The sequence below is a fragment of the Ciconia boyciana genome, chromosome 2 (genome assembly GCF_034638445.1).
Source record: "Ciconia boyciana chromosome 2, ASM3463844v1, whole genome shotgun sequence".
NCBI classification, from domain to species: Eukaryota; Metazoa; Chordata; class Aves; order Ciconiiformes; family Ciconiidae; genus Ciconia; species Ciconia boyciana.
Window position 1 is genome coordinate 159,650,014 of NC_132935.1, and position 27,056 is coordinate 159,677,069.

The following is a 27,056-nucleotide window of genomic DNA, read 5'->3' on the forward strand; positions in this document are numbered from 1 at the left end:
CTCTGAAATCTGCAGAGATGTAGCACATGCTAGCCTTTGTTTGATCTTTTCTTAACACCACCACCAGTCCGATCCTCGTCAAGATGCCCTATCACATGCAGCCCTATCTTCTCCCTCCCTGCGTCCTAGGTGAGAGGAGACTGAGTTGGACTTCAGTGCCCCAAATGACAAGCTCTGGTACAACAAGAAATTGCTAGAAGCAGTAAGTCTGGCTAAGCTATGCTAGTGTCTCCACAAGCTTTTGGAGGCATTTCAGGAAATATTATTGTCATGAATTTTGAAAGAAACTTCCACTCCTGTGCAGAGCATCCCCTTCTGCTGGTGGCATGGGGAGAGCAAGGTGGGTTCCTCCCTCTGCTCTGTCATCTCCTTGCCCCCAAAATCAGACATACATTGGTGTCTCCTTTGGGACTCTCAACTCCTATGCACAGAGGTCCCATCAGCTGTGTTACACTAGCTCTAGCCTGTGACAGCTCCCTGAATGCCTTTAATCCAGTTGACCCTGGATCAGTGAGCCCTCCCTGTGGAAGATGACGTGGCAGGGCCGGTTACCTTTCGCAGAGGTGGGTGACACCAATTTTCCCCGGTGCCCATCCTTAACGTGGCTGGCCAAGGTGTTGTCTCACAGAGTTCGTTACCCGGTGTGCAACACCCAGTATGCATACAGAGCTGAGATATCAGTGTATTTCAAGTTTTGCACAAGACCAGGTGCTAGGGGGTAATTCCACAAAGCTAGCACACTGCTCGTTCATGCAGGTACAATATTTATACAGTCTAGTTATACATATGCGTAAGTAATTACGCAAAGCGGTTTTCTATTGGTCTACATTTTCTTGTCTGAATCTTAGAGCTACAGTACCACTTTAATATTCTTCGCATGCTCAAAGGTGAGGGGTCTCTGCTTGGGATGGCGTCTCCAGCTCAAGGGGTGTGATTTTTAGTATTATAATGAGGATAGTTCGCGTAAGGGTGCTCCTTATCATACTTCTGCTAGCAGTTTCAGATTGTCCAAAACCATCTTAATTAGCTTACGTATTTCTTCAGGATGTGCTTTACTCCCAAGGACAGTAATTCTTGATTAGACGTTCCACATTCCAGTATGAATATCCCTTATCAACTTTACGTATGTCTTGGCCTTCCATTATCTTTAGAGCACTCATCATAGCTAAGTGCTTAGGTCAGACTGATCTTTCATACGTACTTGTATAACACTGAATCTGATTGATTACAAAGGCTCAGCTGACCTAAAGTCTGGAGAGAACTCCTCCTCCGTGAGATGGGAAGCTGAGAGCCAGGAATGGTAGACTCCAATGCAGTTTTCAGGAGAGAAGTATTGAATTATTGAATTATTCCCATCTGCTGCTCCTGTACTTTCAGCACAGCTTTTTTCTCCCACTGTGCTTCAGTGATGATGTCTGTCTTCTTGTCTGTTTTAAGAGAGTCCTCATCATTACATAAACTCTTGTTACAGCTCTTCGTTGTCTGTTCTTGGTGATACTAAGCTTACTCTGCTTACAACTCCCCACCGTTGCTTCCACCCTGGTGGCCCTTCTCTTCCAGTCCCTCTGCCCTGTGGGAAGGCAGATCCCTACCCCATGGTGGAACAGGCAGGAGGGCTGCCAAGTCACCTTTCCCCAGGGCTGGTGCACCCCACTGTCTCCCACCCACTCGCAGAAGAAGCAACACCCAGATTCACTGCACTGATTGCTGTAGAGACAACTGCAAGTCTACCAGGTCAGCTCATCTCCTCTGGTTCCTGCTGGTCTTCCCCTGCCAGACCATGCTCACTTCTTTCCTGTTCCTACTTTAAATTCCCTGTATAGCTCTGAAGAGCTGTTTGTATGTCTCCCTGCCACCAAACTGGCTTCTTTGCTCTTCCTCTGGTTACCAGCTGCAGTTGCTCTCCATGGGAAGGAGGTATGGGAAGCCACCCCAGCTGAGCTGCTTAGGCTGTTGGAAGAGAAACACCTTCTCTGCCAGGTTATATACACAAAAATATAGCTGTTTCCTATCTCCATAGTCTATCAAAACTCATTAGTCATACATTTGTGGTTTCTTTGCACCCTCACGTTCTCAGTGACAGCTGAGGCTGGGAGGGGATGGAGGAAAGCGTGACACCTTTTGGGTCAGAAGCATTAGTCTATGGCTAATTGTCAAGTTAGACAATTCAATAAATTGCTTAAGGCATTGCAGAGGGCACAGCAAAGAGCAGCTTTGGTGCAATGTGTCCTACAGGCTTGCCTCGTTACCTGCCTACCTTCTGGCGCTCACAGGGGGTGTATGCCACCAGACACCACCCATCTCCCAGGCAAATGAACCACCCACTGTCCTCCCTATTGCTGCCAGGATTTGGATCCTGGGAGTCCTCATCTCTGTCTCCTTGTGGCGCTGCTAAGCGTCCTAAATTGATGAAGACTGGTATTGGCTATTACCTGGAGATTTTGATACAGAAATACTGTATCAAAATGACTTCCCGTTTCTTCAGAGGCTCTTTGGGATTTTCATTTCCTGTGTCTAAAATGGCATGTGATTTGAAGTGTCATCTCTCTGGCATCAAGTCCTTATTTCCTATATGCTGCATCTGCCTGATTTGATTGCGGTGGTCTTTCAGCCGCAAAAATATCCGGCAGGGCAGCTCTTGCTCTTGCAGTCAAATAAAGGCATTACTGTGTTATAAAAGACTGGAAAAATGACTTGTGCAGCCATCGAAGCGTCTCATAACAGCAGCGGGAAACGCCTAGACAGCACGTTGCGAGCGCAAGAGACAATAAGGGATGAAACAGCAGCACATTGTGCTGTGATCAATGAAAGCTTTTCACAGTCCCTGCTGCGGAGTGTCAGCCCTGGGATTTGCCCGGGCTGCGGGCTCCCAGACCTGCCGAGGAGCTCATTGGTTTTCCATTCCTGGATGGTGAAACAAGCGGGGATGTGATTTGGAGATGCTGTAGCAGAGCATCTCATGGGCTCGTTCGGTACACCTGTGATAAGTGAGCTCTGAAAATTAAAAAGGGAAGGAGTTTTGCTTCCAGTTGCAGCATGGAGCTGTAAAATGAACAGCAAGTGTTCTCTTGAAAAAAATAAAGGCATGTGGTGGGTTGACTGTGGCTGGATGCCAGGTGCCCACCAAGCTGCTCTAGCACTCTCCTCCTCAACCGGGCAGAGGAGAGAAAAAATAACAAAAAGCTCGTGGGTCAAGATAAGGACAAGGAGAGATCACTGAGCAGTTACCATCATGGGCAAAACAGGCTCGACTTGGGGAAATCAGTTTAACTTATTACCAATCAAATCAGAGTAGGATAATGAGAAATAAAACCAAATCTTAAAACACCTTCCCCCCACTCCTCCCTTCTTCCTGGGCTCAGCTTTACCCCCAAATTCTCTACATCCTCCCCCCGAGCAGCACAGGGGGACAGGGAATGGGGGTTGCGGTCAGTTCATCACACGTTGTCTCTGCCGCTCCTTCCTCCTCAGGGGGAGGACTCCTCACACTCTTCCCCTGCTCCAGCGTGGGATCCCTCCCATGGAAGGCAGTCTCTACAAACTTCTCCAACATGAGTCCTTCCCGCAGGCTGCCATTCTTCACTAACTGCTCCAGCGTGGGTCCTTTCCACGGGGTGCAGTCCTTCAGCAGACTGCTCCAGCGTGGGTCCCCCATGGGGTCACAAGTCCTGCCAGCAAACCTGCTCCAGCATGGGCTCCTCTCCATGGGGTCACAGGTCCTGCCAGGAGCCTGCTCCAGCACAGGCTTCCCACGGGGTCACAGCCTCCTTCAGGCATCCACCCGCTCCAGCGTGGGGTCCTCCATGGGCTGCAGGTGGATATCTGCTCCACCATTAACCTCCATGGGCTGCAGGGGAATCTCTGCTCCAGTGCCTGGAGCACCTTCTCCCCCTCCTTCTTCGCTGACCTTGGTGTCTGCAGAGTTGTTTCTCTCTCATAGTCTCACTCCTCTCTCCGGCTGCAGTTGAGTGGGGTTTTTTCCTTCCTTCTTAAATATGTTATCCCAGAGGCACTACCACCATTCCTGATGGACTCGCCCTTGGCCAGCGGCAGGTCCATCTTGGAGATGGCTGGCACTGGCTCTATCAGACATAGGGGAAGCTTCTAGCAGCTTCTCACAGAAGCCACCTCTATAGCCCCCCCCCTACCAAAACCTTACCACGCAAAACTATATTTAAATATTTCACACATAGGAGCTTAAAGTCTTAAGCATACATTCCCATTCTCTTGCGGTTTATAAAAAGATAAATGAGAGGAGCTTTCGGGCTTCTCCTAGGAGCCTGCTCCGGACAACAAAACCGGCTCTATTTATGCGATGGCGATGTGTCTTCATACAGAGAAACGTGAAGGATCACCCAAAACCTAAAAAGACTCATTAAGGCACCCCAAGGTCTGCCCGCAGCCCTGCAGAGCTGGGCTGTGCTGGGGCTGGACTGCACTACTGCCGTTACACCTCTGGGCTGCAGGGCAGGCACTCTTTCAGGGCAATGCTTTCCCAAAAGGATGCCCCCAAAGATGGCCTGACCTGTACTAAAAGACAGAGGGAAGCAGGGATATTGGTTTTTTAGCCTGGCAGTACCCATTTCCTAAACGTGGATCTTTTTGCTCAATTTTTTTCCACAAAACATAATCAAGGAAAAATTTGCGCTTGGGTTAGGTGAATTGCGGGAGGAGTTGTGGAGTTAAGGCATTAAAAAATTTAGCTTCTGTTTAAAGAGGAGCTGTTCTGCCATGTATTTCTTTAGCTTAGATAAAATAATTAGGCTTTCTGACCTTTAGTTGCTCATTATCCTGATCTTGAAAAAAGTTGTTCAAAGAGGATAATGGTCCTATAAGCATCACCAAAATTATTTGATCCTGTAAAGTATGATTTTTTCACTCAAAAAATAAGCTGATAAAGGAGTGGCTGTTTCTCTCTTATTTTCTACAGGAGTTTCCTGCAATTCAGATTCGATACTCTCGAAACAGACCCATCCTGATTATTTTCAGAGTAGCTATGTATGACTATAGTTCTCAGAGCTTTCTTTCTTTACATGACCAGTCTTACAGTTTCTGTGAAGCATTGGTAATGTTATAAGGCAAAGCAGTAACTATAGCTTTTCAATTCCTGAGATTCCTGTGAGGCCTTCTGGGTCTGTATGATTTATTGACAACCAAGATCAGATGGGCTTTGGTTGCCTTAATCCAGACTGTAAAACATGGCTCCACATATATGGATTACGAACAGTAGCTGATACTTAGTGCAACTGTTGTGTTAGAAGCTTTGCAGCAGAGTATCAGGAAAAGGAGAATTGTTTATTTCTCTCCTTTTTGATAATTTGGGATAATTTTCCTTTTTTTTTCCTTTTTTTTTATCTTCTTGATCAAAATATTGTACAAAAAGCAGTTTTCTACAAAACTTTTCCTGGAAAGAAGAAAACACTGGGCCAAACCTAGGTTCTGATAATGCCATATACATCGCCCAAGAGATGCGGCAGTGGCTGAGCTCCCTGCTGAGGCTATGAGACCTTGATGTCTTTTGGCAGGGAGAATATAGCCTACTCGATGCTGCCAAGGGCAAACAATAGCAAGGCCGGGGCAGCCCCGTACTCCCGGTCCAATCTGGGACGCTCAGTTCATCAGGTGAAGATGTAATGTACATTCCACACTCAATGGGGTGAGTTGCAGATGAAAGATTTACAGTCATTTTCGTGGCTTGGTACCCCTCAGGCCCTATACAGTGCATTATTTTAAACAGCATTCTTAATGTTAATTTATATGTCAGTGTCCAATAAATATCCATATCTTTAATGCTCTGCAGTGTAATGGAAGTGGAGGCTGTGGGTGCTTTTAGCGGTGTTCTACAACAGCCCTGAGGACAGCCTCGAAGGCACTGCTGCATCCCTGAGAGATCCCGCTGAGATCCTGGAGCGCATTGGAAGCAAGGCAACATAGACCTGCGAGGAGAAAATTAACCCAGAGACAAAACTAAGGTTGACTGCAGTTGGAGAAAAGCAAACCCTGGGTGGCTCTGCTGAAAAACAAACCAAGGAAAAAGAAATCTGGCCAAAACCCAACATCTGCTATTGAAGATACAGGTCACTTATAAAATGCCACTCTCTACCTACCTGCCAGCCTCGGTGGCTTTCATTATTCAACAGAGACAGGAATATCCTTTGGCAACGTGTGCACACACAGCATCCAGCACAGTTGCTGTGCAGTCCCAGAGGGAGAATTGCTTGTGTATGTACACACACAGATATACATATATATATATATATATATATATATATTTAATGTGCAGCCTGTATTTGAAATCTCACCTACGTCCACACCAAGCCAATTTATGGGTAGATGATGGAAGGTCATAATTAGAATTAATTAATCCAGTGGGAAATCCATTCCCAGGCAGCTCTCAGCAAAAGGCAGATTGGCAATGTAAGGAGGATAAGCTGTACTTCTAAAGCTCTTCTTAGATATTCTTGTCACTTCCAATATCCCCCAGGGTGTGAACAGGTCTAATCTCCCACCCTGGGAGCCACCCATTTTTCTGGTGTGCACTTTCTTGCAAGGAGAAGCTAAAGGCATAGTCCAACACCTTAAAGATGGTGGTGAAATATAGACACAGAGCATCCTAACAGTCTGCTTCCCCAAATCCCTCCAAACTATCCAAATGGAAATAAAAATCTCTGTCCGAGCCCAGCTCAGCCCCTGGCATGTATATAGAAGCAGGGTTGCTGTTTCTGAACATTTTGGTGGGCAAACAGGGGCATAAATGACTATGTGGCTCACCTGGTCGACAGTGGAGCTAGCACCTAGAACCTGGTGCTGCCGTCTACTGGACTGCACTGTCTCCTATACGGAGAACTGGTGCCTGGCTTTTTGGAGAAGGAAGCAGATGCTTCCCCACTCCCAGATGTTTCCAAGATTTTCTTTTGAGGAAGCTAAACAGAAATTTTCACAAGAACTGGATTTTTTGTTTTGTTACAAAACAAATTGATTTTTCCTCAATAATCCCATTCGGCAGTGTTTGCACCATTTCTCCTGCAGCGAGACGCACTAAGGATGCACTAAGAAGTTACTACAATTTAGTGCTTGCACCTCGGTAGTACCAAGAATCTTAATCGTGGAACAACCAACTCTACACCACCCAGTATAAAGACATGACAGAAAATCAGCTTTTGCCCAAAGGTGTTTCTAATCCAAATAATTTTAATAATAAAAATAGGTATTTTTTAAATAGGTGAAATCAGAGTTTGCCCTGAAAATTTGGAAACTGGAGGATAAAAGGAAAAACCATTCCATCAGAGAAGATAAAATTAGCTGTGGTCTAAATTTCACTGCAGTATCTCATGAGCCTTTGGTGCTCTTCAAATGTCCCACATGTATATTACTTTTATACCCACTTGAGAATGAAGTCATTTTCACATAGGATTTTTAATGCTTAATTATTCTTCTTTTGTTCTTATCTCTGTCACTATCCAAGTTTTAAGTTGTTTAGTTGCTCAGTGATTCGAGTTTTTCAGTTTCCTGAAGAGAGAGCGCAAAGGTGGTGAGGGAGAAGGTCCCACCGACACAAATGGGATTTCCAAGAGAGGGCACTGCAGCCACCGGACAGACCCAGCCTTCCAGGGAGAACATCAGCACCCAGTAAATGCCAAATTCAAACTCACAGGGATTAAAACCTGTGGGTGTCCTCACCCAGTTGCATCTCTACTGGCACCAGCCTCATACCTGTGCAGGCACAGGGACATTAACATCCTATTTTTAACAGGCAGCCACCATGCAAGCTTCCCTCTGAAATGCAATGTTGGTGATAAGAAAGTCCAGACTGACTGCATTTATCTCCATTAAGTTTCTCTAGAAACTACATGTGCTTTATCCTCATTCGTCTCAAGCTTGTAAAAATGTTTACATCCCATAAAATCCTTGGGAAAGCCCACAAATCCATGAACATTTCAGCAATGCATACCTACCCAAAACTGTTGTATTTCTTAACCTGGCTCCCATGCATAGACATTTTAAAATATTTTTTTTTTAAAAGAGAGAAAAATCCCAGAGAAAACATCTGTATAAAAGGAAGATTGGAGTTGAGAATGTATTTATAGAACTTAAGGGCATTTTCCTAACGGGTTGCAATTATCCTTATAAAGAGCATAAAACCCCCAGGAAGTCCAGATATAAATATACACTACCAAAGAATTAAAAGCACGTTAAGGTAATAAACACAGAAGTATCCAATGACCTGATCTGGTTCCCATCAGATAAAATGGAGAGTACTGTTGCTGTCAATGGGACACGGATCCTGAATTAGCCATAGGGTGTCAGGGGTGGAGGGACAGTTGTTTGAATCATTGATCATGGGAAGTCGATAGTAGCTCACCGCAGATGTTAAAAGTTGATATCAGTTTTGTTTGTGTGTTCTGCACTGCCTTTTCCTGTGGTTTTTTGGTATCTGATTGTTTTACACAGCTTTATAATAGCACACTTTTTTTTCTTGAAGTATTTAATTTATTTGTGTTTTTTAACATATTGAGCTAGTTTTTAAGGAAATTATTTGCACTCAACCAAGATGTTCTCAATGGGTGATTGCAGTTATGTTCCCCAACAACTGTTTCTTCACTGAAAGAGGCAAGACAATCTTTTAAAACCACTGACCATCCAGCATCTCCCATCAAAATGCATTTGAAAATGGTACTACCAGTTTCGGAGACAAGTCCAGGAACCCACCAAAGAAATGCGAGATATTAGCCTGCAAGTGACTCATGGGGCACCGTGGCCAAGGGGGCTGGGCAACCCCTTCTTCCCAAACGGATGTTGAAGAGGGCCAGGAGCTGGGCTGGCTCTCAGTCAGGGGATGCCAAAATCCTTCAGGAACCTCCTGCTTGTCAAACTGGGCGAAGGAAGGGCATCTCTTGATAGGTCTAAGTTAGCAGAATTGGGATGGAAAAGGTGATTTCCAAGAAAAAGCTCCCAGACATCACTGAAACACCCTGAGCTGAAGTCTTAAGTCATGGTCAGACTTCTGATTAATAGTTCGGGTGTTTTACCGCTGAACTACAAGCCCAGGAATGGCAATTTTTTGCCAATTCTTTTTTTTTTTAAGTTTTTTTTTTTAAGTTGCATGTTAAAAATTAAATCTAGCCAGGATCCTGTCCTCATAGCTCTGGGGAAACATCATCTCATGGGTTGTGTGAGTACCTGCTACTCCTGCTGCAATGGCTTTGGTAAAAAGAGGCGATTTGGAAAGGAAACGCTCCGGAGAAATTAAGCCCTTTTATACAGGTAATCAACTGAAGTGAGTGAAAGGGCTTTCCCTCCCGAGAGCTCCTCGCCCTAGTGGAAGCGGTTCTATAGATGCTATTTTGAAAGCATGTCATATCCATTGTGTTTTGAAACATTTAATTATTTGTGACTCCCTTCAGCGTGGGAGCTTTTCTTCAGCAGTGCTAGGTGGGGTAATACTCTCATAATCATCTCTTGAATATCGCGTGGAGTCTGTTGCTGTTGGATGGGGAATTGGTGACGGCCAGATATTTGGGGGTTGGGTTCCTGGGGTTCAACACAGATTTATGCCCATGGTATTTAGCTCATGGCATGCAGGTATGCCTGGTTTTATACTGGTTTTGTGTATGCAGTCATCCCCATTAATTTGTGTTTGCCTTGAAAACAGATGACTTCGGTATTTGTAGATTTGTACGCACTTTTGCTGTAGAAAAACACCCACGAATGCTTACCATAATCTGGAAAACTTGTACAGCTGTATCTAAGGCATTATCAAATGTAACCGTAAAGCAGATGGCTCATAAAAATATGCATGTGCTTGGAATATTTGGATCTACCATCCCTAGAAACATTCTAGACAACAATCTAGAAATTAGAAAGGCTTCATTGCAGAAAATTAGGTTTAAGTCAAGAAATTAACTTCTCTCAACTTTTTCTTTTAACTAAAATAAAATCCTATTGTATCGAGTACCTTCATGCACTGAACAGAAAAGCAGCCAGGCTTGGGTTTTGTTCTACCAACTGTACACAAGGGATGCTTCAGTGACAACCATCCCCTTAAGATAAAAAACAGAAAGTACTTCTTACTGTTAATTTCCCTACGTATATAAACATGTCTCAGTGTTTAAGTAAAATCAGCTCTTAGTTTTCTGCAGAATGGGGGTTAACTCCCTGGAGAAACGCGGGGAGTCCCAGCAAGCCGCTGGAAGAAGCTGACCTTTGGTACCTGTAAGTGCAGCAGAGAGGCGGCTGCTCCTGCCAGCTGGGGTGATAATCCCCTTTGCCTCTCTTAAGTGATAGCTGATAAGTCTGCACAGAATTAGTTGGTGATGTTTATTTATCAACTGGGCCTCTTTTCACCGCTAAGTTACTCAGAGTCAATTTTTTGGATAGGGAAGCTGAGTTTAGATTGCTCATAGGTGAGGTTATGAATTTCAACTGGCTTCCCCTGGGCGGGTATGCAGGTAGATGTGTTGGAGGGGAGCTCTAAAAATTTGCAATAGATTTTTTGAGAAGAAAAAGCAAAAACCACTGAAACTTCAACATTCCTGGAATACCTTTCGCAAAGGCTAAATGCCCTTGTTTTTGTTCAGACTGAATGAAGGAAGAGGCAGTACCTGGCTTTCTCGCAGCTGCTGAGATGCTGGTGATGCTCATTGAGGCTCACCGAGCAGCACTGGGGAGGCCTACGGCTTTTGCGCTCCCTTTCCATGTCCCAAACATCCCAGTTTTGTGAGTTACAGCTGTCCCTAGTAGGAGGGAGGAGCAGAGCCCTGAAGCTGGGGCAAGCGTTCTGCTGTCCCTAGTTTTGAGCAGGATTTATACCGTACAAGACATAGGCTGGGACTGTGCATTGCCATAGAAAATCTAGTGTAAAATAGGTAAATCTCTAGGCGGCTGATTGCCCATCTCTGTACAGAGCTCACCTGGATCCCATCTGCTCTTGATCCATCGTTCAGGTAGCCTTAAACTACACTTGGACGTCCTTTCTCAGGATGGGCACACTCACAGCAATTTTGTGCTGAGAAACTGGAGTGAGGCTGTTCTGGACCTTCTGGATCCAATGTGCTTAGATACCCTCTTTAAGCTTGACACATATTTAAGCATGTATATATGACACATATATTTAAGCATATGGGTATATGCTTATGTTCCACGAAAGTCAAAGGATCAGTGCACTGAAGTGCTTCACTGTATGTGGGGAATAACACAATGCTGTGCAGTGTTTTAAAATACACCTCAAATGGACAATTTGCCATGGCTTTATATTACTTTGTGACCCAGCAATATCTTTGAACAAAATCTCCTGCTCACTTCTTGTTTCCTGGACACTCAAATACCAATGCAGCATGCAACTGAAAGCTCTATTAAGAAATAAAAAAGAAATTATGTGATAAAATCACATGGCAGCCCAGCCAGGACTGCGTTTTGTTGGTAAGCCATAGTCTTTTTGTCTGCTAATTTATGGTCCTCTCCTCAAAAGGCTTTGTGTCACTGGGCTGGGGTGGCTTAACAGAGGTGGAAAGAGCTTTCTCAGGCAATGAAAGGGTGTATTACTTTCTGTCCAGGAATAGGAAAGGAAAAATGAAAATAAATCACTTGCTGTTGACTGAGGACAGGCAATGTCACCCCAAGCTGATATCAGTGAGGACTGTATGATGTATTTCATCGTTCCTTGTACAAGTGGGGATGTACATATGGGACCTTGAGGACAGAAATGGCCCTGTCATTGTAAGTGGAGCCATGAGAAGTGGCCCTGTGCCAGGGGTTGGGGGTATGTAAGTAGCTTCAGACACACATGGAGTGAGTGGGGCTGGAGTAGGCAGAGGAGACACAAAATCGGGCCCCTAAGGAAAAATTGAGAGCTATCACAGCTCTAGCTTAGGCAGCATCCATGCTACTAACATCACGTTAGAGGTTATTTTCAGTGAAAATTAAACTGCTTTAACTGCATCCCCAAGCAAAGGGAAAAGCCAAGATAAAAGTGTGTAGGAACCGTCATTTATGTGGAGACCTGTTTTTCCAACCCTTTGTACTCATGAAGGGGAAGAGTGTGGGCGCTGGAGAACAGTCAGAGGATGAGCAATGTGCCGGTATCCTCACTGTAAAGTTGGCAGAGTTGGTGGCTTTGGGTAAGCTGGGATGGGGTTCACCAACCCATATCCCTACTGATGCTGCAGAGACATAGCCCAGCTTAAACATGTCCCAGCTTCAGTCAGTGTTTTTGCAATGTGGGAAAAAAAAAAGGGGATTTCAGCTAAAACCTAGGCAGGAGCCTAGGTTAACTGCAACATGAAGTCATGGCCAGATGGTTACCATCCAGCAGAGGAATAATGAAGGCATTAAGGTTAATTTAACAGGCTTAAGTCTATAGGTGGTCTTAGAAGGCTGCAGTCAAGTAGCTGAAACCTGCCACCCTTTACTTGTCCTGGAAGCGTGGAAGAAGCAGCGGTGGATGGAAGCTCGTGTGATACTCCCGGTGCAGGTTTAGTGCTGCGGAGGATGTGCTGGATTTCCCCGGGGAGCATGGGGGAAGGCTGCAGACCTGCCTTTCTAAGCGGAGGTTGCTGGGGGAGGAGGACAGAGGAGTTTAAGAAATTCTGAGCTTTTAGCAAGGAAATCTATGAAGCATAGAAATGTCCACAGATTAGAAAATTTTATCTACTGTCATGTATAAGACATGTATAGTTAAAAATTTCCAGCGGGGTTTCCCTTTATCAGTGTTATTTCCTGTGCTGTAGTCACAGTCTGTCCCCTGACAGACGCGTTGCTGCTTTAAAATTACGACTTTAATAGAGCAGTGAGAAGAATCTGCTGTTTTATTTTGAACACCAGGGAGTAGCAACCTTTTCGACTCACCTGCTCATGGGTATGAAAAAAAGAGGTTCAGGAGGTCACCCCTGAGGAGGGTGTCACCCCTGAGGAGGAGGTGGCACAGCTGGCATCAGCGGGGAGTGTCACCCCCCAGCTGGGAACTGATGGCTCCGGGGATGCACCGTTACTCAGCTCAGATCTGGATCCCATTGGAATCCAAGCAGGCCAGCACTTCATTTTAGCTTGCTTTCCCTAAATGAAACTCCAAGACGTGCTCTCCAGCACCAAGGCCTCCCAACGAGGGGTGACGTCCATCCATGCACTCCAAGATGGGGTGTTCACCTCCAGCCTGACCTCCTCAGCCCTTCACCCCGCAGACCTCCCCAGCTGTCTCCACCAAGGAACTGGCCCAAGCCCAAGCCCAACAGCACAAACAGTTGCGTTTCAATGCCTGTGATGGTACCTGTTGAGTCCTTTAGCCCAGATGTGGCCCATGGGACTTCTCCAGCACAGCAGACTATCAAACTTAATTTTTTTTTTCATATTTTCTCTCCTTTGCTGCGGACTCGGTCATGTACATGAGTTGTTCCCAGTTTCTCTGCCTAGTCAGCCTTTCCTAATGGCATCCAGCATCCCTCGCAGGCAGCCCTTCGTTAGGAGAGCTTGTTTCGCCTGGGGAAGAGGTGGGAAAGTCTGATCAAAGCACATGGGTTCCTCCTCAGCCTCTTTTTGCTTTCTGAGTTTATCCAGTCAGTGTTTGAGCTCATTTGAGTCCATTCTGCAGAGCAAAGGGAGGAATAGGGCCCTTTGTTTGCTTGTTGCTAAAGCACCTTACTTCTAATTAACAGAGTGATTTAATTAACATTAGGCAGAATCCGCCTGGTTTTGTTCCCTTAGGGGATAAGGGGAGGATAGCACGCAAGGCAAACAGGTAACATCCTCTTCTGACACTAATTCTCCAGGGCATGGGCCTGATTTCTGAAGGCTGCTCCAGGCTATCTTCTCCAGACGCTTTGAATCTAAGGAAGAAATAAAAAAATGGAGCATGAATAAAGTTCACGTTCGGAGAGAAAGGTTGGCTTTGACTGACTATTTGTTTCTTCAAGTGGTGGTGGGGAGGGGGGGAGTTTTTGAGAGATCGCAAACAACTTCTAAACGGCTTAGAGCAGAACTTGGGAAAATAAACCCAGTGATTTTTTTTTCAGCTCAAAATGATGTGTACAATGTCATCTGTTTCTGCCGTGCTGAGATCCTCATTATTCAGAGGAACAAGCGCTTGCTGCTGCTGATTTTAAGTGTATGGATCAGAGCAGTGTTGATGGATGGCTACTTGTACCAGCTAGGTCTCCACCCAGACCTAGGTACAACAGTTTTATAATATACTTTATGAGGCATGCTAAGTTTATAATATATTCACAATATTGCCTTTATTAAGTATGGGTTTATTGGATTTTTGGCATTGCAGAGAGCATCTCTGTGAAGCGTAGGATGAGATATTTGGGTAGGGCAAATATCTAGGCGGCTGCAGCCTGGCTGCATGGATGCCTCGCCTGGCTGTAGTTTGGGTCATCTTCTGCCTCTCCTCCCCAATGGGGCTGGCAGAGCACTTGCCGTGATAATGCGGGGTTTTTGGTTTGGTTAAATCTGCTGCTTTAATCAGGGCTTCTGGTTCTTTCTTAACGTGTTGCTGCTGATTATTGTCGACGGGGGGAAAAAAATGCCCTTCTCTGAATGCTACGCTAACACAAAGTATCCTGTCTTTATTATTTTCAATTAATATTAAGACTGAATAGTGCAGCTTTGGCACAGTCTAAAGTGTGAACAAGGCGAATTAGATGAGAGATTACACATTTTTGGCATTCTGGCATTAGCTAAAATAGTTTAAGCTTTGTCTTTGGTGGTGGTCTTAAAGCAAGTGGAATGTGAGGGTGGAATTCGGGACCGGCTCTGGAATACCCTGGTGTGAATTTCTTCCTTTAGAAGAGAGTGCTTAATTCCACATATTAACATGTTGGGCTATCTTACTAAAAGTGAAGTTACGCTGATTAGTTACACTACAGAAGCTAAAGTATGTACATCTGCTTGAAGCAGGCATTTAATGGCAGGAATAATGGCTAACTTTGCTCATGTAACGTTTCACTTTAAGCGTCTCGAGATGCACATAACTGACGCTACAGCTGGGAGAGGTTTTTTTTAATTTATTTTTATTTTCTTTTAAATAAGCAGAATTCGAATCGTTTATTTTTGAAGTTATTTCCTCCCCTCAGATTACAAGAATTTCACCTCCTTCCTTATTACAAGAATTTCACCTCCTTCCTTGCTAAAATGAACTCTCCTTCTTCTAAAATAAAACTATGATGAGTGGAACTAGAAGGTAAAGTCTTAAACTTTCTTTAAAATATGCTGTTACACAATAAAGTTCCCGGTATTGATTAAGCCCAGGTGGTCTGCTCACCCAGCAAACAGATATTTTACAAAGCTTTATTATGCCTCATTAGAATTCACTCCTTTAGAAGATTTCTAATTATATTGTCTAATAAAACTAAACCTTCGAAGCTATTTGCATATTATATGAAGAAATCTCATACAACAAACTCACAGTGGATTCAATTAACATAATAGCTAATTATATATCCCATCAGCCTTTAGAGTAGCTCAGCATTCATGTTGCTCCTGTTTTAGCCTAGAGCAAAGGAGGTTTGAATTTTCACTTCTAAATATTGACTTTTAACTAATATCAAAAATGATTTGAACACTTTTGTGGATGAAAAGATAATGATTAAACTACATGAAACATTTTAAAAGACTTATTTTCAAGTCTTTGAAACAATTCCTATTTAAACCTAAAGCTTCACATATTAGCCAGTCTGAGTCTGTCTATATTTTATTAAAAAAATGACCAGATATGTCTAATTGTTTTGACAAATGTTTGATTGACAGCTCAGTTATTTTGAAACTGCCTACTTCCTGCAGTTACATTTTGTATATTTTTCATTGCACTTTGTAATGCAATTGTATTCTTGGCTGGTTGTGGTATCTATCAAGCAAGAAATTCAGGACTAGATTAACAGAGACATAGTAATGAACAGGCATTTGAGCACCCTATAATTGACTGTTATTAGGGTGTCGTCACAGTAGTCCGTAATGAATTCTCTTGTTTTGTTTTGAAATTGGATGAGATATTCTGGAAAAAAAACCACAAAAATAAATGTGAAAGTTTCCTTCAACCTTAAAAAAAAGCCCCAAAGAAACAAAGCCCCCTTTTTTTTCCTTTTTAAAGATTTCAAATCATTTGAAGGTGCTTCCACTTTTGAAATGCTCAGTAGAAAAAGCAGGGAGGGAAGGATCAGATTTTGTGACTTATTTGAAAACTTTAAAAAAAAAAAAAAACGTGTTCATCAACATCCTCATCAAATGTAATGAAAAATCTGCTGGATATCATATTTATATTTTTACAAAAGATAGCAGATAAAGTTTGTTGCCGAGTAAATGGTTTTCTCCCATTACAATGATGGCTGCCTTTTCATTCATATTTTAATGAGGTTAGTATCTCTGAGACAGCTTTTTCGGGGTGGAGGCCCATGTCTCCGGTACAATTACAATAGGAGTTGCTTTATTGACAAGTACTATTCAAAATCTTCACAGTATAGAAAGAAAGGCTTTAGTTTTCCACCACTTGTCCAAATACTTATTCCTCTCTTACTATTAAAACACTTTCAGAAAGAGCACTCTCAACTGCCTAGAGCCCTGTACACCCAGGCAGAGCACAGCTCAGCCAAAAATACTTTGCTTAAATTCAAGTTGCATTTATTTCTGCAAAAATTTCCCAAGGCAAAACCCAACAAATGGACAACAGAGATTAATAGATTATCTTGGCAGCTTCTGCATCCACGGGTTTACAAGAAACATGCTCATATAATAATAGTTGCTACCTAAAGTGTGAGGCTGACTCCAAACAAATGAGGGAAAAGAAAGTTATTCAGAGATTGTGCATCTAATGTGTTATTTATTAAAAAGAAACAAAAAATGAGTAAATCCAACTGTTGGCAAGTTATGCTCTTATGTTTTTATTCCTCTTCTTTATGTATATGCTATCTCTAAAATACTTTTCATTACTTGTAGCAAGGGAATACAGCCCAAATCTAAATATGATACTAAATACAAGCTATGCTCAGCCTGAACCACATCACATAGGTGCCAGTAGACATACAAAAACTTTCTCGTGCATCCATAAGAAAGCACACGCAGCAAAACCTTTTCTGTAAATTTGTGGGGTTTGTCAAATGAATTTTGAGGGTTCATTATTTTTTTCGGATGTTGGATGCATTTTCTCCCAGGTCGGTGCTTGGCTTTGCTGCATGTGGTAATGTGCAGGAGATGTGAGTGCCCTGTCTTTGGGCAGGGTACCCTGTGGCATCTGTGGGCTTTGGCTCAGCCACACTCAGTGTGTTCCCGACCAGCCAAGAAGCCACGGGAAGGGGCTGCAGAAGGGCAATAGGGCATATGACTACACACCTGAATATTGCTTGGAATATAGACATGGAAAAATCTTTTTTTCCAGAATTTACAGAGTAAAACCCTTCTGCTTACGATACTGAATATCTCTGTGTAAAGAAATACAACCATGAAAAGTAGCTTTCCCCATCAGCTGACTTAAGTTACTGTCCTGGAAGTAGCTTAGAAGGAGAATGAAATTTAGTGCAATTTATTGCTATAGCAATCAGATTGCAAAAAAAATCCCTCCCGGAGCAACACTGACCTCAATAGAAGTGATGCCAGGGCTGAAATTAGATTGTGAGGTTGAATCTCACCTTCTGTCGTAAGGGCTGTAAAACCTTCCTCCCGCATTCGCAGGTTATTTTGTTTTCTACCTTCGGAAACTGCCACGTATTTCTTATTTTTTGGAGGGGGGAAAAGCCCTTGCTGTGTGTCTGAGCGCTGCCTGAGCCTCTGCACTCCCTGCCCCGGCGGGAGGAAGAAGCAGCAGAGTTTGGAGCACAAGTTTCAAAAACACAACTTCGGCCACTGCCTTCTGCCGCCACCAGCTTTTTTTTTTTTTTCAGCTTGTGGGACATTGTGTTTTCCTGAAAAAAAATATTTGCATCCCAGTGGATGAGACTGACTTTTGATAGCAAAATGTGGGTTTGTATGAGCCTGTCTTTACTGTAAAACAGGTTATGCTGCCCTACAAACAGGGTTGGGAGTGAAAGACTGCAGCCTTTTTTTTTTGTCCTTTTTTTTTTTTTTAGGCATTTATTTGCTTTTCCCAGACTTTTTTTCTTCTTTTTCTTTTTGTCTTTTTTTTTCTTCTTTTTTAGGCACTTTTTTGCTTTTCCCAGGTTTCATAAAAAGTAGTCTCCCCATCCAGAATGCGACTGAGGGAGGGAGGGATTTCATAATGGGCCCTGGTGCAAGAAGAAGACGAAGGGGGAGAGAGAGAAAAAAAACCTTCTAAGCTTTAATTTTAATTCTCCTGCCTTTATTTATCTGATTTGTGGCCAGATGGTGGTGAAGCAAGGCAACCCCTTTGTGCAAATGAAGCCCACATGTGAAAGTCCTTCTGTAATGTAATCATTGAGACCGGAAGGGTTCATACTGTGTCTGAAAAGAGACAATGGAGCCGGGATATATCAACATCGCCGAAATCGAGTTCATTTGCGATGCAGGCCCTTTGACTATGGTTGTCATGAAAACTTCCTACTTTGATCAGCAGAGGGTGGAGAGAAAAAGAAGAAGACGAAAAAAAAAGAAGTCTTCTAAAGGGGCAGGGATGCGGCGCGGGTGTTTGCTGTGCACTTGGCTCCGGTTCACGCCCCTTTCCGGAAGACGCAACAGGGAGAGGAGCATCTTGCACCTTGACCTGTCTAGACGGGGCGCGAAGTTTGGGGTTTTTTTTTTTTTGTCCCCGTTTCCAAGGGCGAGGGTTGCTCTTTGACCCCCACCGCCAGCGGTGGTGGCTCTCGGGGCGTAGGTAGCGGCCGGAGGTTTCCTGCCGAATTCTCGCCGCGGCCGGGAGGGAAGGGGATGGACAAAGACACGGACCAGCTGTTCGGAAATAAAGCTGAAATAGTAGAACCTGGGAGAAGCTAGGTTTTGTGAGCTATTATTTTCCGCACAAAACCCCTGGGAGGTATTAAACAGCTGCATCTGAGCTGGCGAGCAGCGGCTAAAAGACAGAGCAACAACTGAAAGCCCGGGACTTTTGCAAACTCCGCTTCAACTAGAGAAACAAGTGGCTGGAGCACCAAGGGCTTTCATGGCCTGAGACATCCGCCGCCGCCGGCTGTCTCCCTTCGCCGCGGTCTCTTCGGGCTGCCGGGAGGTTTCAAACTGGGCGGCTGGCTTCTGGAGGAGGGCGAGGGGCGCGAGGGGCGCGTTGGGTGTGAGCAGGAAGGGTCTGCGCAGGTTCTCCAGGGCCACCTTAGCTGGAGCTGACGTTTTTAATTACGTGTGTAATGTAATGTGTCAACAGTTCTACATAGCGAGAGGGATGCTCTTTTTCTTTTTCCGCGCTCTAACTAGGCATTATCTGTATGAAGTGGGGGTTTTTGGTGATATAATAAGCAAAAAAAATCAATTTTTGTCTCCATGAGGTTCCTTTAGCAAAGTCAGAGAGCAACTTAACGGAGTTGTTGGGACAGAAAAGGAGATGGGAGAGATTTGCTCCCAGGCGAGAAGAGAAAAATCTATGCAGACTTTAAAAAAAAATTCGGGCTTTAATCTGATGCTTACAAACCTTTGAAATTTGCGGTAAGCCAACACAACGAATGAGTAACCTTTTATTTTCCAGCAAAAGCTGTGTCAGTGTGCCCACTCTTTCTCATCACTAGGAAATTCATGCAGATCGTGCCTTGTTTTAAGATTCTTGCCATATTTTAACATACTCCGTACTGGGTCCTCGCAGAAACTGGCTGAGTATTTGGAGATAACACTGTGTTTTGTCAGATGCTTTATAACGTTATTTAGAAACGTATTCAGATCTATTTAGGGCTTCATAAATATGAATAAAGCATTTACAAAAGGCACGTCACTTGCAGAAGTAACCCATAGATTATACCAGATGCTTTATATGTTACAAATTTCCTAAACTCCAACAGTTCAAAACTACATTTTACTTGGGGAATTTTTTTCTAAGTGATTAAATATAAATCAGCATTTCCCAGAAAAATATCTTGGTTGATTTATGTGCAGGAAATAAGGGAATTGTACTACTGGCTAAAAATCCAGATTGCTACTAAAGTAGTTTCAAATATTTATGGACAAATTAGGGGAGGAGGGGAGGGTTGTCATCTTTTTTTTCTTAGGCCTCGTGGCGTAGGGATGGATTTTTCTCAGCTAATTCTGCTAAAAAAGCTGAGGTGCTCTGCCTGGCTTCATGCCAGCGCCTTCTTCAAATATATGTATTTATTTTTTTTAATGCTTTGGGGGGTGTTTTTTTTTTTTTTTTTTTTTTAGCTCTCATGGAAAGCGTGCCAAAAAAAAACCAACCCAAAAACAAAGACCCAAAAAAAAGCCATGGGCTTGTGCTGGCCGTGGCCTTTCGAGCAGTTGGGGACTTGAAAGAGGCAGGCGAGCGAGCCGGCGTGCATGCTCGGAGGGCCAGAGCTCCAGGCAAGGAGCGCAGGCAGCAGCTCTGCCTCGGTCACCGGCAGCTTGGGTTTATTGCATGTCCTGGCAGATACCAGTTTGATTTTTTTAGCAAAGCACAGCAAAGAGCCTTTTTTTGTGTGTGTGTGTACTGAGCGTGACTTTCAGCAAGCAGATTTTATTTCAGTATGTTTTATCTCCACCCATGTTGAAGGGCTTCCCCTTGTTTATGGGTTGAAGTCTGGATTTTGGGGACGGGAATTCCCTCTTAATACTCACCCAGGCTTCCTAAAAGGTGCCAAACACCAGGCTGGATGGTGCACCCTCTCGGCCGAGCTCCTCCACCCTTCCCAGAGGGTCAGCGACCCATTTTGTGGCTTCGAGGTGAATTACCAGCAGCTCCCTAAATACAGAGGGGGGGCTCGGCAGCTCATTGCTGTCGACTGCTCTATCTGTAGTGAAATCAGAGCTGCATCTGCATGGCCAGGGAGCTGTATTTATTGCACATCGTGACCACTAATATCAGAATACAAAATGGGCTTGTTTTATTTAAATTTTGAGTGCCTCCTCCTTGAGTCCATGTTGAAAGAGGAGGGGGGGGAGTCCCTAACCGAGTGAAATGCCTTTTGGAGGTGTTTCCTCCCCCCAAATGTGGTTTTGAAACAACAGTGAGGCTGGGCATAAAGTTTAAGTAATATTTGGTAGCATTAATTCTCGGGCAGCCCCCATTCATCCCCGCGCTGCACAGGACAGGGAGAGCGGAGCGAGCCGGGGGCTCCTCGCCGCAGCATCGCAACCACCTTGTTTATTTCTAGCTAACAAAAAAACCCAAGCACAGTACGAGTATCCTCCTCTTTTTCACCTTTACAGTGGGGAAAGTATCGTAGAAGAGTATGAAGATGAAATATTCTCACTTATCGCCCAAGAGGCAGACTATCTAGCTGACAAGCTGTGCAGTGAAAAATCAGGTACTGTGTCTGATGTAACATGTGCTCTCTCTGCAGCGGTGTGGGGTTGGGTTTTTTTTCAAACCCAGCGTACTGCTTTGGAGGAGAAGTGGGCTGTTGTTGAATAAGCAACGACAGTACATGACTTTTTAAAAAACATCCCTTTCTTTAAAGGCTTTTAATTCTTTTCTTTCGTGCATATTAATGCAGCATAATTTGAGCATCCCAGCTAACGCGGTGTGTTTTCCTCCTGGTGTTACACGATTTTTTGCTCCTTACGTGTCTGCGCTGTCATTTCTTAGTCAGAAATGAAACTAACCCTCTTGCAACAAAATACAGGCGTTTGTTTCTCCCCTTTAATCGCTAGTTGCAGCCACTAAGCTGAACTATGAGCCATGAGAGCGCAGGTTTAGAAATGCGCTGTTCATTTTTAGATGAGCTCTTCGTTGCCATCAGACAAGAGTTGTCCTTAGAAGGGCTGGCCAGCCCACTGCCATCACCTATTAGGGAGGATGTATTTTATAAATGTTTTGTTTCTCTGTAAAATATATCATTTCAAATAAGTAAGGCCTCTTTCCAAACCTGACAAAGTAAGAAAATGCTTCCATAAATTAATTATAGTTTATTTAAAATCTTCCTCCATTCCTCTATTTGTTGCCCTCATTTTCAGTGTTGTTTTTTTTTAACTTGTATATTCATTTCTGAATCTAAAAAGCACATCACTTAAGGCACTAAGTACTATGAGATTATAAATGAAGTTGGATTATCCTTCCACAACGTGCTGCCTTTAGTGATAGAATATGCATGAAAATATTGATCTCAGAATCAACGCTTGTAAATATTGGTGTGTGTTTTTGAGATTTAAAGGCTGTAAGCATTATCTGGGATGTAAGAAACAGAGCCCATAAAAAGTCATAGAAGTTGGCGAAAGCTGACTCACTAGAAGTTCATAGAAATACGTTTGTGTACTTTAAAGCATCAGTGTATTTTTAATACTTATTGAAAAAGCATAGCCCAGAGCACTGGAGAACTCCATCTGTAATGACACAAAGTTCTCTCTATAATCTGTGCAGACAAATAATTTCCAAAAAATAAACTTTCCAGAACAGGTTTGATTTTTTTTACAAATATTTCTTATTTGTCATATCTGCCATGACGGAGCTATTCTCTGTCGTGCCGGAAGAGCAGACACACCGAGTAACGAATTATTTTGGAAACAACGTACTGCCTCCAAAATGGACGGCAGGATTTCTGGTAGCGACACTTGTACAGAAAAACTTTCTGGGCATTTCAGAAACAAAACCCAGAAGGGTCCATGGGATAATGTAGAAAAATAATCCTTTTCCAGAGAGATTTTCTCAGAGAAGAGGAGATTGGGATAAATCCCCTCTCCTTCTTGGCTCCCTCATAGCAGCCTCTAACCCTTTTGGAGAACAAGTTGCAGTTTTGTGCATCTTCAGTAATACTACAAAAATATTTGCCAACGGTGCGTGCAAAATACTGGTATCAAAGCCCACGCTGTTAAAAATCTTTTTTTTTTTCACGGATCTGCTCAAAAGCTTTTTTTTCCCCCCCTTTGAAATCACATTTTGGGTTTAAAACCCAGGCTGTGTGCTCATCCAGCCTTCTTACATCAACAAAATAATTTCCTCACTTCTGGCAGAAGAGATTGCTGTAACCGCACATTAGCCTCATCCACACAAACACCCCCCTGCATATGTGCAGGGCTGCTCTTCCTAACTATAAATAGTGGTCCGCAGAGAGGAAAGAAGTTTAGTTTTCTTCCTGGCAATTAGCACAGATAAACAAGTGGCCGTTTAATAAGCAGAAGTATAAGCCCTCATCGTTGCAAATAGAAGATGCTTGCAAAAGTGGCAGGAACACTACAGAGTGATGCTGAGCTACCCTGGCATAAATATAAAGGCAAGAAATTAATCTGCCATTCCCCGTATCGCCCCATTGCTCATTTAAAAAATGTCAATATGTTAAAGAATAAAGACTAAAAAAAGCCACAGAGACTTGTTTTAAGCTAATTCACTCTACGTATAAAGTGGGATGAAAATAAATGTATTAAATTGCATTAAAAATAATGAAAAGATGTTTCCATGAACTCTGCAGCAGGCAGGAGCTGGCAGAGGAGCAGAGTAATACCTGACAGAGCAGAAAAGTTCCTGCCTGGGTTTTTCCAGGGAAAATAAATTCAGGCTCTGGTGGCATTGGAAACGGCGAGTCTTCAAAATTGTGTCAGGATTCACGCCAGCCACGGAACACTAACATATAACTTACCAAAGCCTCCAACACAATGAGGGTTATATTATTAAGTCTTATCTATCTTACAATGGCAATTTTCATTAATAAGTTATATTAAAGCAATATTACACTCTTATCGTCTTACTGTAAATTATTGGCTCTTTTTATTCAGAGCTCCATGTGTTCATTCAGAATGGCATTTTTAACTTTTTTTTTTTTTTGGGCAAATTATCATACTAAGCGACAGAAATAGTATAGAAAACCTCTCCACGGGCCAGTTGCAGATTTTGACACTGTGGATTTCACCATAAAGCAGGAGAAAAAAACCCCAAGTCAGTGGTGTATTCATTTCATTATTACGCTTTTAATTCTGTTTTAAAAGGCTGCGTATGTGAACATGGCTTATTTCTTGTAGCCTGTTGCGGACTTATTAACATTGGTGTAATCAAACCCTTTTTCTACTGTGCTATGGTAAAACTATAAGGGTTGCGGTTTCCTCTCAGCCTACAAACATGACATTAATGGAAGTGCCATATTATAGGAAGAAAACCCCTTATCTGTAAGTCATGTTTAGTACTTTTTTTAATTCTAATATCATACTAGCCCTTTTTCTATGGGTAGTGGAGGTGGATGTTTCATGTTTGATTAAAAAGTGGGAAACTTCAAGAAAGTCTTTTGGCACGATCAAACCGTTTGATATTTACAAGCATAGATCCGTTCACTGTCATGTATTCTTTGATCACGCAAAAAGTCTCGGCGCTAGACAGGCAGGCAAAACCTGCTGAGACACACCTTCAGATCCTCTACTATTTTTACAAGCTTAAAAAACATCTAAAAGTTAGTTTTCAAGGAGATTACCTTTTTTTTTTATCCCCCCCAAACAGGAGGTGCGGTTGCCGGTCAGACCAATGGAATAATAGAGGGTTTTTTAATTGCAGAACCCTTTAATTTTCTTTGCTGATTGCAATCATCTTCCGCGTGCTCTTTCTGGGTTTATATATATTTTTAGTTGTGATAGTTGGGGTTCAGTGCCATGCCAGCAGCATTTCATTCAGGGTTAGATGGAGTTATGCAAAGACCAGTAAGAGGCCAGGAACCAGCTAAAGCTTGTGCTAATGTATAGACCAGGGCCAGTTGATTTATAAGTGGAAAATAATTTAATACCGCATCTTTTATGAGTGCTGAAAGCTACTGTTTAAGTAACACCAGGACTTCTCCTACATCTTTTTTTTTTTTAATGTGTTCACAGCTATAAAAATGTTCTGTTTGGCTAAAAACTTCCAGTTGCCATTTTATCTTAAAAGTGACTTAAGCCATGTATTTCTTTATTCAGCTGTTTGGAAAGTTTGACTATAATTTAGGCACCCGATGTTGAGTTATACAAAAGTGAAACAAAATGCTCTTATTCAACTGCAAAGAAATCCAGAAGTCTCTTTCTGCACAATTATCGCTCAAACTATTGTGTTTTTGCAAACTGATACTTTCTAGGAGGCTCGTTCCCAGTGAGAACTACTCTCCTGGAGAGTTTAACAAAGCTAGCAGCTACATCAATTAAAAACAACTAAAATGTCTGTTATGGGTATGTGCAGAATATTAAACTGCCATTAAACCATTTACCATTTACCTTAATACCCTCTGCAAGATTATGGTTAATAAAGGCAATATATGAGGTACGAAGGTGTGGTTTAATGCTGCCACAGTACCCTGGAATTACATATTTTCTCACATTTTTCTCCCCATGCAAGTAGGAAAAAGGACAGTATATAGAGAGATTAGCCTTTGAGTCCCCTGCCCTGCCATAGGATCTGTGAGCACAGATTTCCCTGAACGCTACAAGGGATTGAAGGATCCATATCAATGGAGTTTACTGAAGAACTGGGCCGTGACACTCCTTGTTTTAAAATACCAAGTTTGATTAAAAAAAAAAAACAACCCAGATTTTAGCTGCAGCAATAAGATTATACTGGGAAGGCAAGGGAAAGTGAATTTAAACACTAATGTGAGCCCCTCCGGAGAGAGAGACGGCATATTTTCTATGTTTACTGGTGTAGGTACATTTTTCTTAGCGTGCAATATGCTGGGGTCTGTTCTCCAAGGCCGGTCCATGGCCAACCCCATCCATGGGAGCACCAGCAAGTGCCCAAAGCCAGATGTGGAACCCACCTGGGCAGCAGTAGGTTCACCACGAGAGCTTGGGTGCTTCCTGACTTAGGTTTCTAGCAACTATTTCTCCGTAAACCGTGTTTATGTGATATGAAAATCATTAGAGACCCCGGTGTCATGGGATAATTTTTCAATTAAAATGAGCGAGAGTTTTCAGGGCTTAGCAAAAATGCCACCTCGCGTGGGGATGCATGGGTCGTGTCCGTGCCCTTTAAGGGAAGAGTCAGACCCTGAGTTATTTAACACGTTTGAGGACAGGAATTGAGAACAGATTGCTTTACTCTATTTTTTAAAAATCCTTCTTGCTCTGTTTAAAAAAGTATATCTAAAAAAGCCTGACTCACTTTCAGTGTGTCATGGTTATGCCTCATGCTGTTCCTCCTTTCCGATTTGTTACGCAAAAGTAGTTTAATGTGCTTCAATTTTCACCTTAACACTTTCAGTGGTGAAAGTGCTTCAAGAAGAAAACCTGTCTTTTTCTAGTTTGAAAAATATTTATTTTTTATTAAAGAAACAGGTACTTTTAGCAAAGTGTTACTGTTCAGGACTTCAGTAAATCACGGGGAACTTTTCCTTCTTTAGGCGCCTGTGCAGAGGCTGCTGCTCACACAGGGTCAGAGAAGAGATCAGCTCCTCATTTCAGAGTGAAGTAAGATGAAAACACCATTTTTTTTTCTTGTGTAATCAATTCTTGCCATAGTAATATCTCCCGTATTTTCTACTTTTAATCTTTAAATGTGCCCACGTTCCCTAGTCTTTTTTTTTTTCATTTTAACTGGTTTTCTATTTCTGATATTTTGAAATGAAACGTGCAGAGTTTTTGGTGAGAATGTGGAGTTTAACAGGGAATTGGCTATTTGACTTTATTTCTGTGTTCAGGTTTTTATTTACCCCGAGGTATTCATCTCAGTTGGGCCGATTTTCACAAAATCAACATCTGATTGTAACAGAATTAAAGTCTGTAAAAACTGAGCCTCCTGCTCCAGCAGAAAAAGATAACTAAGATAATTTCAATAAACCTGGGTTTTTTTCACGTTCATGTGTTTGTTTTAACAGATTATCAATTCATCTGTAGTTCTGCACTAGAAAAGAGTTTATAGGTGAGAGCTGCTAAGTTTCTATTGCTGCTGTTGAGATGGCGACGGGAAACTTTCCAAATATTTCTCCTTTTAAAGGTGAAATAACTTAGTGGAATGTATGTAGTTTCCTTAAAACAAGCCATTCCTTTAAAATTTCCATATCAAAGTCCTACTGATCCCAATATAAATGTTCACTCAACCTGAGCACCACTAGTGTAATAACTTTTTTAGA

At 42.8% G+C, this 27,056-nt stretch overlaps 1 protein-coding gene across 1 annotated transcript in view; it reads left to right on the forward strand.

Annotated features, from left to right (window-relative positions):
- Positions 1–21,731, forward strand: part of CNPY1 (canopy FGF signaling regulator 1) — a 71,055-nt gene extending 49,324 nt beyond the window's left edge. The window contains exons 3-5 of the mRNA XM_072851630.1: positions 19,392–19,468; positions 21,256–21,353; positions 21,700–21,731. Coding sequence (XP_072707731.1) covers positions 19,392–19,468; positions 21,256–21,353; positions 21,700–21,731 — 207 coding nt within the window. The remainder of the gene's footprint in view (positions 1–19,391; positions 19,469–21,255; positions 21,354–21,699) is intronic.
- The last annotated feature ends 5,325 nt before the right edge of the window (positions 21,732–27,056 follow it).